General features: G+C 48.0%; 1 protein-coding gene across 3 annotated transcripts in view; it reads right to left on the reverse strand.

The window, feature by feature from the left end:
- Positions 1 to 16,485, reverse strand: part of TAF1 (TATA-box binding protein associated factor 1) — a 41,094-nt gene that overhangs the window by 20,880 nt on the left and 3,729 nt on the right. Inside the window, exons 5-27 of one of the 3 annotated variants that reach the window (XM_051968655.1) lie at positions 15,907 to 16,148; positions 14,502 to 14,723; positions 13,874 to 14,095; positions 13,270 to 13,471; positions 12,687 to 12,863; positions 11,594 to 11,721; positions 11,395 to 11,502; positions 11,106 to 11,279; positions 10,775 to 10,948; positions 10,432 to 10,536; positions 8,955 to 9,155; positions 8,667 to 8,808; positions 8,386 to 8,516; positions 7,654 to 7,734; positions 6,589 to 6,738; positions 6,312 to 6,431; positions 5,910 to 6,085; positions 5,174 to 5,352; positions 4,455 to 4,656; positions 3,574 to 3,739; positions 2,667 to 2,878; positions 656 to 764; positions 383 to 481 (exon numbers count right to left, since the gene is read on the reverse strand). In XM_051968655.1, the coding sequence (XP_051824615.1) occupies positions 383 to 481; positions 656 to 764; positions 2,667 to 2,878; positions 3,574 to 3,739; positions 4,455 to 4,656; positions 5,174 to 5,352; positions 5,910 to 6,085; positions 6,312 to 6,431; positions 6,589 to 6,738; positions 7,654 to 7,734; positions 8,386 to 8,516; positions 8,667 to 8,808; positions 8,955 to 9,155; positions 10,432 to 10,536; positions 10,775 to 10,948; positions 11,106 to 11,279; positions 11,395 to 11,502; positions 11,594 to 11,721; positions 12,687 to 12,863; positions 13,270 to 13,471; positions 13,874 to 14,095; positions 14,502 to 14,723; positions 15,907 to 16,148 (3,722 nt within the window). Of the gene's footprint in view, positions 1 to 382; positions 482 to 655; positions 765 to 2,666; positions 2,879 to 3,573; positions 3,740 to 4,454; positions 4,657 to 5,110; positions 5,353 to 5,909; positions 6,086 to 6,311; positions 6,432 to 6,588; positions 6,739 to 7,653; positions 7,735 to 8,385; positions 8,517 to 8,666; positions 8,809 to 8,954; positions 9,156 to 10,431; positions 10,537 to 10,774; positions 10,949 to 11,105; positions 11,280 to 11,394; positions 11,503 to 11,593; positions 11,722 to 12,686; positions 12,864 to 13,269; positions 13,472 to 13,873; positions 14,096 to 14,501; positions 14,724 to 15,906; positions 16,149 to 16,485 lie in introns of all 3 variants that reach the window. The other 2 variants (XM_051968654.1, XM_051968653.1) reach the window with 2 other exon arrangements.

The raw sequence follows: 16,485 nt of genomic DNA on the forward strand, positions 1-16,485 counted from the left end.
GCTTAATCAGCACTCGTTTTCAAAGGAACCTTTCCAGAGGGACCAGGTCTGGATAATACTTGCTCCCCAAACAAATTATCACTGGCACCACATGCCAATAATGCTAAAAGCTAGGCTGGAAAGTCCAAGCAGCTAAACTCAGAATCAAATCTCCCCACGCCATCCTCCCCCTGGCCAATTTAACCAACTTCTCAAGAGGGTGTGATGTTTTCAAAGCCACTTGATCTTGTACTTGCAAAATATGGAATCTCCAGGTTCGTTGATGTCATTTTAGAGAAAGCAATAGCCACAAGCGTTCCCCCCCTCCATACGAGGTCACACAGAAGAACGGGGTTTTGCCATCTTGCCTCTGTATTTACTAGAGTATTTCTAAAGTACTCACATTGGGAAGATCTCTCATGTCATTGATAATGGACTCCAGGATAGATGACAAGGTCACCATAGGATCTGTCCGTCGTCGATGGATAGATTTATGGGGGCGCTGGAAATCAAAAGGTAGAAAGCTCAGATACAGGGGTGCCCCTTCGGGAAAGACTAAAATGCAAGAGTGTGACTGTATTCTTTCAGGCCAAGCCTGAAGGCTCAGGTCTAAAGCAGTAGGTAAAGGGTTAAAGGGCTCAGTGAGAAACACAAAAGAAAGAACACGGGGACTCACATTCAAATAATCACAATGAACAGTAGTCCCAACTCGTCGTTTCTTCTTGGGAGGAAGTTGCTGTTTAGGGAACTTGAGAACCAGCGATTTCCTTCTAACCTCATCTGCACTATAAAAAACAACGCAGGGGAGTAGTGTATATGCTCACTAGTGGCACTCAGAGACCACCACCAAGCCCTCATCCCCAAGTTTCTGAAGGGCCTAAAAATAGGTCTGGGGGTGGGGAAGAGCCCTTAAGACCAAAACCCCGCAGACATCCTTCTTCCAAGACTCAGCTTGGACAGGACCTTCCAGTAGCTGTACCTTAACAGGAAAGAAACAGGGCAAACTGTGGCTTCTCTAGGCCTCAGTTTCTCCATATATAAAAGAGGAGCTGAATCAAATGATCTCTAGGGTTCTTTCCAACTCTAAAATCTATGATTCTAACTTAGGGGGGAAAAAAAAAGCCTTAACCCACAAGGAAATAAAAGAAGAAATCCAAGTTGGAGGTGGAGCTTCTTTTAAGCCATACTCTTTCCCTCCCCCATTCAGTCAGGTCTCACCCCTGCTCTCCTCCCATAGGTGCCTTTTGCCAAATGCCTCAGGATGGCTCTCATTTCCCTTTCTGAATACAGTTGTTTTACCTGGCAACACTGCAATTCTGTTAATACATTCTGAATTGTTAATTTACTTAGAATATACAATTTCACTTTTGAGGATGGAGCCCGAGGAAGAAAGGCTATGTTGTACACAGATCTACAGAAACAATGCTACTCATAACAAAAAACCAAAACCTGGAAACAACCCAAATGCCCCCCAGAAGGGAAATGGTTAAGCAAACTATGCCATATGATCCCCCGCAAAGGTGTACCGTACCATAGCTCTTTATCAGTATCAAGCATGTGGGGACACGTGTTAGATGAAGTTTAAAAAAAACAAACCAAAAACTGAGGATACAGATACATACAGACTGCAGCTGGGTCTTATGTGGGCAGGTACACTAAGAAAGCTCAGAAGGGAGGCTGAGAGATGGTGTAGCTAGTTTGGCTATTTGGGCTTTTCTAGAAAGCTGAAGTTTAATTAAAAAAAAAAAAGACAAAAGCTTAGCTTAAAATATATACAAATATTTTAAAGTATACTTCTATAGATTTACGGCTGCTTCTGTTATCCTTCTATCCTGCTACGTGACTGGCCTACCTCCTTTTTCAACCACATATCTCCTGGATGCAATCTTTTACGCCACTTCTTGCTCGAGAGTCATCATTAGTAATATGCTGCAGCCTTCTTCAGAGATTGTAGTATTCCATCATTCACAGCCAGATAGCATCACCAGAAAAATATTGGTGTTAAAAAGGTGGGGTTTTGTTTCAAGGAGAGCAAGGGATAACAGACAGACAGCCTAAGTGCTGCACTGGTACCCAGAGATTGTGCAAAGCCTTCAAGGAAGGCCTCCTGTATACTGAGTGAACCAGCTCAGCTACCTAGGGTAGGGACAAGAGTCCCATGAAATGAGGTGTGGTCGGCAGGAGGCACCTACTCTGATGAGCTCACAGGTCTGTTAAAAAAAGGAACTGCTTGCTTCTTCGTGACATTCTTTATTCACTCCCTAAGCACAGAAGCCAGGTGGAGAATTGCTCTGGAGTTCCTTAAGATACACGCTGCTCTATCCTCTTCTATCGGGTGGTGGCTAAGGGCAAGGTCCTTTCAAAAATGTGGGGATCTAGAGTTGGAAGGAACTGCTGAGATCATTGAATCCAACCCCTTCTTTTGACAGATGAGGAGACTGAAGCTCAGAAAAAGAAGTGCCAAAGTGTGAAGGCAAAGGCAGATTAACAAACCCAAGGCACCTGATCCCACAGCCACTCTGGCAGTTGCCTCTCAGGGCATTCTGAGTATGAGAGAGGAGCGACGGAAGGAAGGGCAGGCGGCCGATCCCCCTGCCAGTCCTTGGTTGCAGCCCTCCGAGCCCCTACCCAACACGCTGAGAACATACCGCTGAACTCCAGTCACTCCCTGCCTTGTCACCCCTTACCTCTCAATCAGCTGCTTTCCCAAGACAATCTTGGTCCCTTCCACCTTGATAAGCTCTTCGTTATCATTAGGAATGACAGTTTTTTCCAGCTCTTCCTCCTGTTCCTCTGTCATGGCAACAGGGTTGGAAGGCGGAGCATTGGTTTGGTAATACAAAGGGCAGAATTTGTTTGTCCTCATGTGTCCGATGGCACCACAAGCTCCACATTTTAGCTATGAAAAGAAAAGTTTCACGTCACAGGGCAGCGAGTCCCATGCTTGTGGGTGCTAAGCGTCAGACACAAAACAAATAATAAGCCAGATATGGCCTCAGATTCTCTGCCTTTGACCTCTGTCTATTTACCTCATAAAAAACAGCCATGCAAAGTTGCACAGATAAAACTATACCCAAATCCAAGACAACCAGACAAAACATGTCCAGCTCAAGCGTGAGCTATAGAGAACTGGGAAGAAGAAATTTCAAACGAGGGCAGGAGTAAACAGGGCACCAGAGTATCGATCGGTGCTGTCGGTGAGCATCATTAAACAGAAGGCGTGACAAAGGAGTGATTCGGTGGCTCCACAATTGCATCCAAGTCTGCCCTAAGTCTGCTTCGCTTGCAAAATGGGGCTTGACACTGAACCTCTTTACAGGGCACCCAAGAAAATGGCACACACACACACACAAGCTTACATGTGTGTATGTATGTGTGTGAGCATACACATTTAATGTACACATACACACAACGAATAGCAAATTATCCAAGGTAGAATTTGAACTCGGGTCTTTGTGACTCGAGTTCCATACACGTCCACCGTGCCACGCCACAGCCTATCGTGCCCCACATTCCTATTCTGGATGCTTGTCATTACCTTCAAGTCAGACCGTTACCTCCAAGTCAGGCCGTTACCTCCAAGTCAGGCGTTACCTTCAAGTCAGGACGTTCCTTCATCTTCTTCGGCTTCTTCTCAGGAGGACCCTTTAGCTTCTCCTTTTCCTGGTTCCGTTTCAATCGTCTCAGCTGTTCCTGAATCCTCCGGCGTTCCTTCCGCATCTCTTCCCTGTGTTGCTCGTCAAATAAGGCAAATTTCCGACTGAAACAAAGATTCCCAGCAGGTTCTCTCAGCCTGTATTATCAGTGGTCCAGCAATGGGAGAATCGACCCAAGGATAAAGGGAGATGGTAACATGATCCAGGGCCTAAACACAGAAAGCCTCCAGAATACGCCACCATCTTCCCCTTCCCGGGAAGCCTCTTCCGTATGCTCAGAGGAGCCACTGGTATGAGGAACGAACGTTCTCTCCTTCCCCTAGGGAAGTTTACCACATCCCCCAAGGACCAGCAAAGCAGCTGACCGTTATTTAAAAAACCAGAAACCCACAGATGAAATGAAAAATTTCACCTTCCTAAACTTATCCCTCCCAGTCAACTCAATCTTTTACTATTATTATTATTGCAACTTTTTATTTACAAAACATTAACACTTGCAAAGCCTTCTGTTCCACATTTTCCCCTCCTTCTCCCCATCCCCTCCCCTAGCTGGCAGGAAGTCCACTACGTGTTAAATACGTTAAATCCAATATATGTCTACATATTTATACATCGACTCAATCTTCTTTGGAACCTGCCAAGGAAACCTGATGTCCATCAGCTTCCCAGGAAAATGGAGTCAACCTGAGTGAGCAGAGCTCACGGCTCCAAATGAGCTGCATCTCAACCCTACCACTGATGCTAAAAGTCAAGCTGGGGCTTCCCCTTTCTCGGGGGCCAGCTGTGCTCTATAGAAAGGCTCAGAGCCCACACACTTACATGAATTCTTCATCCTTCGTGGTCCGTATGCGCACATAGGCATCGATAACAGCAGGCTTCCTCACCGTCTCACATCGGACATACTCCTTTCCATCCTCGTCTCGAAAGGTACGGTAAATCTTAAGGCAGCGACCGGTGGCTGAAGAGTTAAGACTGGTCACGGAGGCCGTGTCATCGTCCTTGTGCGAGCCTCCAGAGCTCACTGTTGGTGAAAGAAATAACCTTTACAAGCCTTTCCCTGTAACCACAAGGAGCTAGCATCTTCTCTGCCCTGAGTGAAGACGTGTAAGGTGACAGGACAAAACACTGGTTTGGAAGAGAAAGTGCAAGGGAACGCAAGGGAAAACAAGAAGTTCTGTTCATCACAACGTCAGTCCACCACTCTCACTGAGCTACCTTCCCTAGCCACCCTCACGTTATTGGCGCACCTAAGCTAGAGAGAGCAGCTGAGCAGCTGCTCTTAAGCCATCGTCAACTATCAGAGATGGCGAGTACCCATCATTCTGATAGGGCTCGCTCACTCTCCTCTCTGATTTTTCCTTCACTGAGCTTCACAGTCCAATCCGCCTTTTTACCAACCTTCTGGCTTCTCTAATCTCATCCCCCACTTTTCCTGTTGCGCCACACTCTGCCGCATATCACGTTGTGTTACGTACACAGTCCCTTTTTGTCCTTCTTCTCTTTCTTGCCCGTTTCCTTGTCATTGGCACCTTCCTCACCCAGTAGCATTCGTTGTAATTCCTTCCGCTCCTGCTCCTCCCGCTCCCTCGATAGCTGAGAACTGGTTTTCTTGTTCTGTAGCATATTCTCAATGTTCTTTCCCATTTCTTCAAAGTCGCTGTCCTCAGCTGAGCTGCTATCGGTGTCGGTTGACAAAATCTCAGTCGATGCCAAAACTCTGAAAGTAAAACCACCGTGAAAACCAGTGCGACAAAGGGAAACCCCCACCCCGGCATAATCCAAAGGGCTACCAAATTTGATCGGGCAAGTTAAGAAATGAACACCACTCAGGGCCACCTCTAAAGGCACTATGATGCCAGAGGGACTCAACCAGAAAGACTGGAACTAGTCACAAAAAGCAAATTTGACAGAGTGCTGGAGGCCCGTGCCAGCTGGAGAAGGAAGGAAGGAAGTCAAAGGAGACCGATGGTAAATCAATCCTTCCACCAGGCTATCCCAAAGCCAAAGCTAGCTCTCTTAGCACTACTCCCAGAGCCCCAGAGCCTCTTGAAGCCAAGAGGACAAATCATCCCGGCCCATTCTGTCTCTTTAACGCCCCTTCTTGTGTCTCTCGGGACAGTGAGAGGGCTCTCCGTGACAGCCTTCCAACAAATGCTGAGTTGCTCAGCACTGGCCGCCTGTGGAACCTCAACCTCTTGCCTATCCAGCTACATTTCCGGGAGTCCCCTCCTCCCCTTTCCAACTTTGGCCGCTAACTGCATTTTAGCAACACACTTGTTCTGTAAGTCGAAGATCCGCTGACATTCTTCTTTGTAACGTTCCTGATGTTCAGCCACCGAAAACCTTGACCCTCGGGCAAATTTACTCATGGGCCCCTCTCCAGAGCGAGCCTGTTCTGTCGACATGGTGCGCACAACATCGATCACTTCCCACCGAGACAGCTTCTTGATCTGTGACAACATGCACACACATATAACATGCACCTCTTTAAATTATTCTGGAAACAGGCTGAGGGATCGGAGGACCAAAGTGGCTGAAGTAGACGACTTTGGGGAAACTAAGCCCTGATACGTGTATCGTCAGCCGACCTACCTTAGGAATCCCCAGACTGCCCCTCACACCTGACTCCTGGCTTTACCCTCCACACAAAGCCCAGTCAGCCTCCTCCACACCAACCTCTTCCTCCGGCACACCAAATTTACGGAGAAGTTGCTTGGCATTTTTTAGAGAGAGGCGACGGAGATCTGCATCGGTTCCCGTGACTGTCTTCTTCACTGGCTGGGGTTCCTTATCATCCTATCTCAAAACATAAAACAGTGAGGAAACCCCAGAATATCCACTCTCACTACTAGCCTACCATTCTGAAGGTAGCCCTCTGGCCAAGCCTGCAGATAATGCCCCTCCCAGTAGTGTCACCTTGCACGCGCCCTCATAGCCATGGCTACAATCTTACCTTCTGTTGGGTTGGTTTGTTTGGAATCTTCACATAGGAGAAGCCTTCCCCACACCCCGTAGGATCTGCCACCCCAGTCACTTCCAGAAGACACTTGCCCTTCATGGCTGCAATGAAAGCCCTTGTAGTATTCCAGGGGGCAGTACGCACCTGGATCGGGAGGAGATTCGGTGCTAGTGGCACGGCCCACAGGAGAGTAGGAGAGTCTTTCGACTCCCCCCTCCCCCCAAAAAAAGAACTGCTCCTTTAAAAGGGCCCAGAACCTGGTTCTCCTTTCTCCTACTGTCTCAGTAGTGGGTTAGCTGGCTGACCAACGCAAAGACATGCTCTTCAACATTTAGAACTTTGCTGTCGGCTTCCTCTCCTCTCCCCCCTGAGCCACGGACTACCGTCAACATTGATAAGCAAATGAAAATGAACGCCGAAGCATGTGTTCTTCTTGTAGTTGCTTTGACTTCCCCAAGTGAGCAGTCGGGCTAGACAGGCTGAACAGTTGTCCCTATCCTGACACCATCGGGCCAAAGCCCACTATTTATTGACTATGAGGCTCTTCCCACTCTCCCCCCCGATTATAAGAAATTTAATCATTGGCTGCTGAAATCATCTTCCTGACCACACTTGCTAGTTTAGGAGAAACTGAGGCCCAAAGATTGAACTGCTTTGACAAAACTGTGTCAAAGGTCCCATAGTTAATTCCTGGTTCCAAGTTCTAGCTCAAAGACTGTTTTGTAGTTTTTCTAAGTCAGCAGCTGCCCCTCTCCCCACTCCTCCCAGCCCAATTTCTCTCCTCGGTAAATGACTATCACAGAACTACTTCCCTCCCCATACCCTGGGCTGACTTCCCTTTCCTGTTTCTGCTCGCCGACAACTTCCTTCTGCTCTGCGCTACAGACTGAACCAGCTTCCCAACCCTCATTTTTTCCATGTGAGATGGCATCCCCAGGACACCAGGACACAACTGGGAAATGAGAAGGCGGCTGGCAAACTGTCACGCTGGTTGCTAAGGCTGAAAACGGCAAGGAACAGTAGATGAGATGAGCTCCCAGGAATCAGCACAAAGTTTACCTCGTCATCAATTTTCATCTGAAAATCTTCTTCGTTCTCTTCTTCAGGAGCAAAGAAAGATTTTTCCCCATAACCAGCATCCTGGAGAGGAAAACAAGTGTGGACAAGTCATCCAACAAGCATTCTATATCCTTGAAGCAGAAAGGTGGCCATGCCAGCCTAAACATCTCAGGGGACAGAGCCAAAATGGCCTCCGTGGTTTCCCAAGCACTTATTACAGGCCAGCTAAAGTCAACAGATGCTCAAGGTCCACAGTGAAGAGTCATCACTTCCTGGACATCACCATCCCAGTCTTAACTGAATTCAGTTCCTCAAAACCAAAGTCCTATTAGGTAAGAAGCCAGCTCAAGACACCTGGTCCTTGCCTACTTGGGAAGGAAAAGAACCAGAAACCTATCCTGGGTTTCTTCACACCGCACCTACGGCGCTTTGGCTTGCCTGATGGATGCTGGGAACAGCCCACGGGTGACTTCACTGCTCACATAGCCGCCTTATCACCACCATCACTAAGGAGATGTCAATCACCCCTCAAGTGGATAAAACAAACCTTTTTCAGATCAAAGAAACCTTCCCAATGTCTCAGAACACAGGAAGTACCTCATCCGTTCAGAACCTTTTCTGGCCAAAAAAACAGGCAGCATCCCCCATTCCACCCCTGAAGTTTTCCTCAAAAGCTGAAAGGGAAGCCCAACCCAGCGGTAGCTACAAGGAAGGAGAAGGTAGGGGAGGTACCTTCAAGCGCTGCTCTGCAGCTATCATGCTATAATAAGCACAGCACTGCTCTGGAGACACCATAGCTCTGATCTCTTCTTCGGTGGGTAAACGGAAATCAGTCTTCAGCACCCACCAGTTTGAGTCCATCCCTGGAAAAAACTCAGGATGAAATCTGACCTTAGATCATACATGCAAAATCTCCAGCAGGATAGCCGAGAGCCATAGAGTGCGCCTCGGACGAGGACTTCAAGGAAAGGGATGTTACCGGCACAGATGCCGCCACCCCCCCCCCCCCTTACCTGTGCGCTTGAAGTCGGCACAGAGCTTTAATCTCTTCCGGATGCTGCTTTCTGAGTGGGAAGGGAAAGCTTTTTTGATATCCTCCATACGGATCCTTCGGGGACGGTCTCTACTCTTCCAGAATAAGCGGTAAATGAAAACCTGTCGGTCAGAGCACAGACGAACGAACGAACCAATAAACGATCAAATGATCTCTTTGATGAATCTCCCGGGGTTCAGGAGGAAGGCAAGAAGCACCTGCCTCCTCTGAGCCCAGTCCCTTTCTGATCCATTCCCCTAAATCAGACCTGCAGAAAGTCTCGGATGTGGGTGTTGGCCCGTTTGGAATTGGGACCAGGAACTTCAAACAATGGGCACTGCTGGCCAACGACAAAGATATCGACCAGCTCCCGAATATAGTAACCCTGACGTGTCCGAATAATTAAGAAGTCTGTCTCTGGCATCTTATGCAGATAAATTGGAGCTCGAAAAAGGTTGTTCTCAAATGCCTATTAGAAAGAATAAAGGAATGAGAAATGAGACCCAGAGAAGCACTTGAGGAGGAGCCTGGCCAGAGAAGAAGCTAACCAATTGTCTTTGTTCTCTGGTCTTGCTGATGTCTAAACTGTCTCTAACACCAATAAAATCCCAGAATGCCAAGAGAATAGAGAGGTACACACAGTTCATGCTTAGTAGTTTACCTCAGCAAAGAAGCTCAACTATCACCTGTGTGATAAACCTACCCCTTAGGGAAAGAGATGCACAAGGAAGCAAGCTACACTGAGATCAACTATCCCTGGAAGCCTAGGACCTTCAAAATGGCTTTTAAGAACTACTAAAGGGGAAAGCTGTTTAGCATATCATTGTGAGGGAAAAAAGCATGAAAGAGGAAATTAAACACAAAGCAGAAAGGGGATGCCACAGTCTGAAGAAGGCGGTAAATGCTGGAAGTATACACAGAGATGAAGGGAGGGACCGGCCTCGATGGGGTGAGAAAAAGAGTCAAGGACCAGCAGTGAGCCAGGAAATAGGTTGTAGTGGCAAGACAAAGCTAAGCCCACATTAGAAGGCCCAAAAAACACAAGAAATGGCCAGTACGTTCAGGAGAAACGGTGAGACAAGGTTGGTGAGCACAGCGGGCCCCTGCAGTAGGGAGCACAAAGGGCTGCCTTAGAGAAAGCTTATACATGCTTTGCAAATAGCCAAAGGTGGTCCGTAGGACTGGAGGCTGCAGATGGCACAGTTCAGGCGTGTTCGTTATTCCATAGTGACCATGACCAACATGCCAAGTTTCAATTTTCTACATGTGGCAAATGCACAGTGGGGAGGGGGGGCGGGAAGGAAGAGGGATGAGGATGGGGGGGATTAGCCAAGACAAATTTATAACTCCAGGTTGACTTCTCTGTGCCACCCAGATGTTTCTGAACTCCCTCTCCTCACCTATGCTTGGGGAAAAAAGAAATTCACTTTCATCTTAACTCAGAACATGATATTTAGGAAGAAAAATTTTACCCTCTTAAAAAAAAAAAAATCAAGATACTATATCTTGTATATATATTACAGGAAGATATATATTCCTGATACAAACCAAAGTTTATTTCTATCATCCAATCCAGTGTTGGCTACCCAGGAAAATTAGAAACTTAGAGGTTCATTAGGTTGCCCTGATGACCCCATTCATATTCTCCCATGACTGACCTTTCCTGCCCTGACTTGGGGCCATCTATTCTTTCCTTTACACAGAGGGGACAGGGTGAAGAATGGGAAGGGGAGGGAATTCCTCACCTGTAAAAGCTGACCAGGATGGAGAGAGCCCAGGAACGGAGACGTGTGGCAATATACCGTTTCTCCATACTTACAATCGGGGGCTCCAGGATCCTTTCCAGGTTTCTAGGAAGAAAACAGACCCAGGCAGTGTGAGCAAACATAGACAGCATCCCTCCTGAGTGAGCACAGAACCACACCGAGCCTCACAGGGATATGGTGAAGTACACATACACACAAAACCCACACACAGTTCTGTCCCCAAAGGAGCTCATGGGCTCAAGGAAGAGAGGAGGAACACAAATCTATGGTTACATCATCACAACATGTAATGACAACAGGCAGATCCCCTAAACAAACTCACCCGTTTATAATAGTTTTTTATCTTGGTTGCCATGCCGACCTGCATCATCAAGGGACCATTTTCCTCACTATACTCGGCAAGAATCAGATCCCCATCTTTGCCTGTCAGGTCCTGGGGCGTGCGCATGAAAAACATCTCCCCACCACCTGAGGCCTGGCGTTCTTGTTCTCTCATCTGCCCGACACAGAGAAAACACAGGCCACGTCAGAGCACAGGACTGAGACCAGAACGCACTTCACCAAAAGTCAGAGGCACACCATCCTGGCCCCGCCATGGTCGCCTCAACCCTGCTCCTGTACACCTTCCCTCCCTCCCCCCAGAAAGGCTTTACTTTGGCTTTCTTCTTGATGTGTTTCAGCAAGGGCTGGACGGCGTGGGGACCTGGCTGAGACAGGGCCCCAAAGGAGTACTTCTTCAGAGGAGGCCGGTGAAACTGACGGAGTTTGACAGGGCCCATGTGGGTGGGAAAGAAGGGCTGCCGAAGCTCCACCGCAGGGATTGAATGCTGGAAGAGGCAACACACAGCCTCTGACTGGAGAACTGATCCAGCACCATGAGGCAGTCCCAAAAGACTGTCTGAGGAGCCACCTCTCCCTCCCTCCATATAAAGTTGCTCTTACCTGGATGATGTTTCCTCCAAAGGTACCTCGAAGGCCCTGTTGCTTGGGATAGTAAAACTCATCGTTGGACAGGTTCCAAGGGTCCTTCACCTCCGGCTGGGACATGTTCTGATCACACAGCAGCAAATGGACATCACTCAGAGAGCTCCTCAAATGCCCAAAGATCCCCACACCCAATCCCCCAAACCTCCTCACAGACCTGCTGGGGCTCTTCCTTAATAACTCCGGTTTTCCCCAAGAGAATTCGACTCTTCTTTAGAGAAGATTCCTTCTTACTCTCCTTCGAAGGGGAATTCGATGTTGTCTCTTCCTTTTCATCAGGTATTTCTGACAATCAAACAAAGATGACTCAGGAACAGCCTCCAGGGAGATGGAGCTCCCTTACTGAGAGTTCTCTGTAGTTCTAAGGGCCAGCCCCAGGAAAACACTGAATTCTCCCTCTCCCTTCCCCACCCCTCCGCTCCTCCCCGCCCTGCCTTCTGTTTACAGATGAGGAAACAGGTTCAGATAAGCAGAATGGCTGAACAGAAAATCACCTCTATGGTTTAAGGAAAACCAGAAGTATTTTTCTGTGTTCCCTTACTGGGCTGATAAGCAGGCAGGGAGTCCTTCCCAGATTATGGAGAGCAGCCCTCTGTACACACCAAATGTTGACTGAATGATCTTTGATTTCCTTCCAGAAAATCCCTCATTACCCTTAACCAACCAACCAGATATTCTCTGTCCGTCCATATGTGTGTGTGTGTGTGTGTGTAGACACATATTTTGTGTGTGTATACATATGATCTTACATAAAAAGATTTTCTATAACACATAAAATTATATGAATACACGTTTTGCCACTACTCAAATACTTGATGTTCTCTCAAAACTACCCTCGAAAAACTAGGAACCATCCAGCAGACACGGTGGCAATTGTCGCCACTCCCCAGCTCACCTCTTTCTCTTTTTATTTTTGCAAGGCAATTGGGGTTAAGTGACTTGCCCAGATTCATACAGCTAGTAAGTGTTAAGTGGCTGAGGCTGGATTTCAATTCAAGTCCCCTCTCCCCAACTCCAGGGCCAGCATTCTACCCACTGTGCCATCTAGCCATCCCTACTCTTTCTTCCAAGTACATCTGTGGTTGCCTCATCCAGGAAACCAGCCTGCAGCAAAGCAGGAAGGACTTCTCCCTGTACCTCTTCTCCTCCTCTCCTCCCCTCCAGCACACCTTGGGCCTTTCCTGCCCTCAGATTCTGTAAGTCAGCTACCCAGATGGGGAGAAGAACACTGGTCGTGGCCACGGCCATACCTAGTATGAGATTCTCATCATTTGGATCAAGTGTCAGGACGGGAGGCTCCAAGATCCGAGGCATAGCCAGGGCATCCCAGATGATGTTGTCCTCCCAGCGGCCATAAACCAGTTCTTCATTGTCAATCGGGAAGATGGAGTACCAAGGTTTGTCATCATCCAGAGTGGCAGTAAAACCTATTCAAGATGGGAGAGGGGGATCCTTAATAGTGGGCAAGTGAGGGATGGGCAAATGCTCATTCCATCATGACTAAGGAGAGATGGAAAAAGCCAATTGTGCCGGGAGAGTTATCTAGCTGTCTGCCTGAGAAGAAATAAACACATCTCAGGTTTGGTGAACATAGCATTTTTCACTTTTTATTTCCCTGCGAGCAGTTTGAAAAAAGATGACGTACTCATCACAAAGTGCTCAAACTCCAGAAAGATTTCTCCAAGTTCAGGAACAGACTTCCAGCTCAATATTTCATGAGACAGTAAAGCCTCCCCAGCTGGTGAGCACAGAAACATCCCTGGGTGTCCAATCCCACCTCTCACTCCCCTGCCTTTGCTCCCCCCAATCTCACAGAGTCTGTCCCCCTCCCACCTTGCTGAGCATTGTATGCCATGGCATTCCTGGTCATGCTAGAGGGCAGCCAGCCGGCAAGGCTGGCCCGCTGAGGCTTTGTCCCCTTGTGCTTGATGTCTTCCCCATCCCAGATGATGTCATCTTCCCAATGGAGTTGGGTAACCATCAAAAAGTTCTCGTCAGCCAGAAGATCCCCTCCTTCCTCCAAAGTGCCCGAATCCTGCATTAGTAGAGAAGACATCATGACGCTGGGACCTGAGACCAAAGGTGTGGGCAAAGTAACCACCCTGCCTTCAGGATCCATGTTGTGAGAGAGCATGCTCACAAGATACCCACGAGTTAAGGACACTCAATTTCTAAAGCTGGTTGAAAAGGAAAACAGAAGTGAGCAGAAGAAGAGTGAAACTTCTCTTTCCCCGGTCTCCTCCCAACAGCAAGTCAAACAAAGCACTCGTCTCTCCTTGGCCACGGATTCCCGGTCAATGGCCCGAGAGAGACTAACTCAACCACTAGATGAATTCCTATTACCTACCGCTGACTAGGTAAGTGGCCAAAGAAGGCCCAATGTGAGCCACGTTTTCAAGCCTGTCCCTTTGTCCCCCCCCACTTCAAAGAACCTCACCTTCTCCGCCATCTTTGGCTCTGGAGACGGCTGCTCTTCGGCAGTTTTGAGTTTGAAGCCATAGTCAAACCCGCTGCCATCTTCAGGGACACCCAACATGTCATACCACAAGCGGGCAGGGCCATAGCGCCACTCCGCTACCTTTGGCTTGGTATCTGTAACTTTGTCTATGTCTCCAGCTGACTGAGAAAACTTAGACTCCACAGGAGCCATCATCGTGATCTACAGTAGAACAGGGAAAGAGACAGAGGCCCATCTTTTGTTGAGCTTCAAAGCACCAAGTTCTATACGGGCGATGTCTTTTATGGATTAAGACAAAGAACCCCAGACTTCCTGTTGCTGCTGAGGCAATAGTCATAATGAAATGACTTTCAAGAATCCCAAGGAGAGTTTGAGCAAAAGATATCCTTGCCTGAGGGTAAGGATGGAAGAAGCCATGGAATGATGTTACCAAGAGCATCTTACCTACTCTTCAAGACTCATCAGACCTTGAGTCAAGATTTGCCCTCCCTCTATCATATTTCTCATATCATCAGCTGGAGAAGTCTGTAACACCAAACCAGGATTCTCCACTGACAACTGTCAGGAACCTTAGCCCACTGGGATGACTGGCCTCTACTGTGCCTACCTCATCGTCTGAAAGACACTGCTCTGGAGGGGGAGGGGGAGCAAATTCATAGGACCACAGCGATGATTTCCTCTCCATCTCGGAGTCCCCTGAGCACTCGCTGTCTTGAAGCTGATCATCGGGGGTTACTTCTCGATATTTTCTCTTCCTTTTCCTGCGAGCACTCCGCCAAACAGATGGAACGTTCTTCCCTGGGCCAAAGAGACGAAGGAAGCGCAACACCTAGAATAGAAGGAAGGTTGCTGCCTGATTCCAGGGCCGCTGTGCTACCCGCCGCACAGGCCAGCTGCCCCAGCAGCAGAGTCTCAAAGTCCGAGACCGAAACAGAAGTTTGTTGGGTACAAGATAGTACCAAGGTTTTACAAAGCCACAGGGGAAGAAGTCTGGGTTACTAACTGCTAGTCTGGTCTACCTACAAATGGAAGGCCAAACAATCACACCACCCACTGCTATCACTGCTTTTCACAATAAGTAGTGCTTAAAGTCATTTCTCCCATCAGCCTATCCAGGTTCAACCACCCAGGAAGGAATTCAAAGAGAGCCCTGCTATTCCAGAAACACTCCCCCTCAATTCCCACAGAACACAGACCACATGTAGCCCAAGATACAAAAACTCTTAGATTATTGCCATTCTTGATCCAACGTCATGCACAGAGCTCTGCACCAGACCAAGGTTCGCCACACACTGAGCCACCCAACAGTATAGGGCCTCGGTTCCAAAGGTTGCATTTACAACAGCTGGCTTATTTTAGTCCCCCTCATCCAACTCAAATGCTACTTTCATGAAGCCTTCCTTGTTTCTCCTGGATCAGTAATGACCCTTCCCTTTGCACCCCCCACCCTCCCCACGTCCAGCACTGATCTATCCCCTCTCTAATGCATGTACTATGCAAACTTGGGGACTCTACCTATCTATCTTTGTAGCCCTTCCAGAGCACATGAAAGAACAACAGTGGAGGGGAGCAGAATGAGTCCTGGATTTGTGATCAGGAGGCCTGAGTGAGTGCGAGTGTTGGCTCTGACACTTCCTAGCTCCAATTGATTCACCAGGGTTAACCAGTTATGCTCCTTCCCACTTCAGAGCAAGGAACAATTAAAGCACCATCCAAACTGGAGCAATTATAAGTTAGGTCACATTACATATCATGACACTCCTGATAACGTATCATAGTTTTGTTTTTTTTTAAATTCTCCAACACTTAAGCTTCATGATCTACAAAGAGGTAGGCAAAGAAATGCTTTGGGAGGGGATTTTTCATTGGTTTCCATTCATTCCTTGGGAGGCAAATACATGATCTTCTTTTCCATGGCCTATGTGCTCAACTAAGCCTGAGCTTGCCTTCCTTTCCCTTCTCTTTCCACCTTCATATCACAGGCCTCCCAAAATATAAAAAACCCACCATACCTTGCCTGGTCGAAACTCGGGAAAAAGCTCCGTGACACTAGGTAATACTTTTGTGGCATCACGCTGCATGATGCCAGCCAGAGGTAGAGTGAGCGTGCCCTCCAGCTCCGCCTGCCTCGATTCTTGCGGACCCATATCAGAATCGGAGTCAGAAGAACTGCTGAAGTCTATCTTCTCTGAGGTCATGGAGGAAGAGGCAATAATAGAAGGCAGAATGATGCCGTCTCCATCCTCTGATATTGCTGCAACAAGAGAAAGAAGCATACTTGTCATTTAAAGCAAGGTGAGGTCCAAGCCCCACTTCAGCTGAGGCATCACTCGCAGACAGAATCCCCAGCACTGGGACAAATCCCTAAACTGACCTTGTACCTGGGATCCCTAAGGCTACAGCCTACAAGAAGACAAAACCTCAGCCATATCAACAGTCCTCTCTGTAACCCCATAGAAGCCTGGGGAAGAGGCTGGAATGGGAGAAAAGGTCAATCTGTTAGACTCTACAGGGGGTCTCGCAGGCTACATTACAACTGGTTCTGGACACCACTACCTATAGAATGTGCAGCAAGTTGAGGATGACGGTGA

This window comes from Antechinus flavipes, chromosome X (assembly GCF_016432865.1).
Source record: "Antechinus flavipes isolate AdamAnt ecotype Samford, QLD, Australia chromosome X, AdamAnt_v2, whole genome shotgun sequence".
In the NCBI taxonomy this organism is placed as follows: Eukaryota; Metazoa; Chordata; class Mammalia; order Dasyuromorphia; family Dasyuridae; genus Antechinus; species Antechinus flavipes.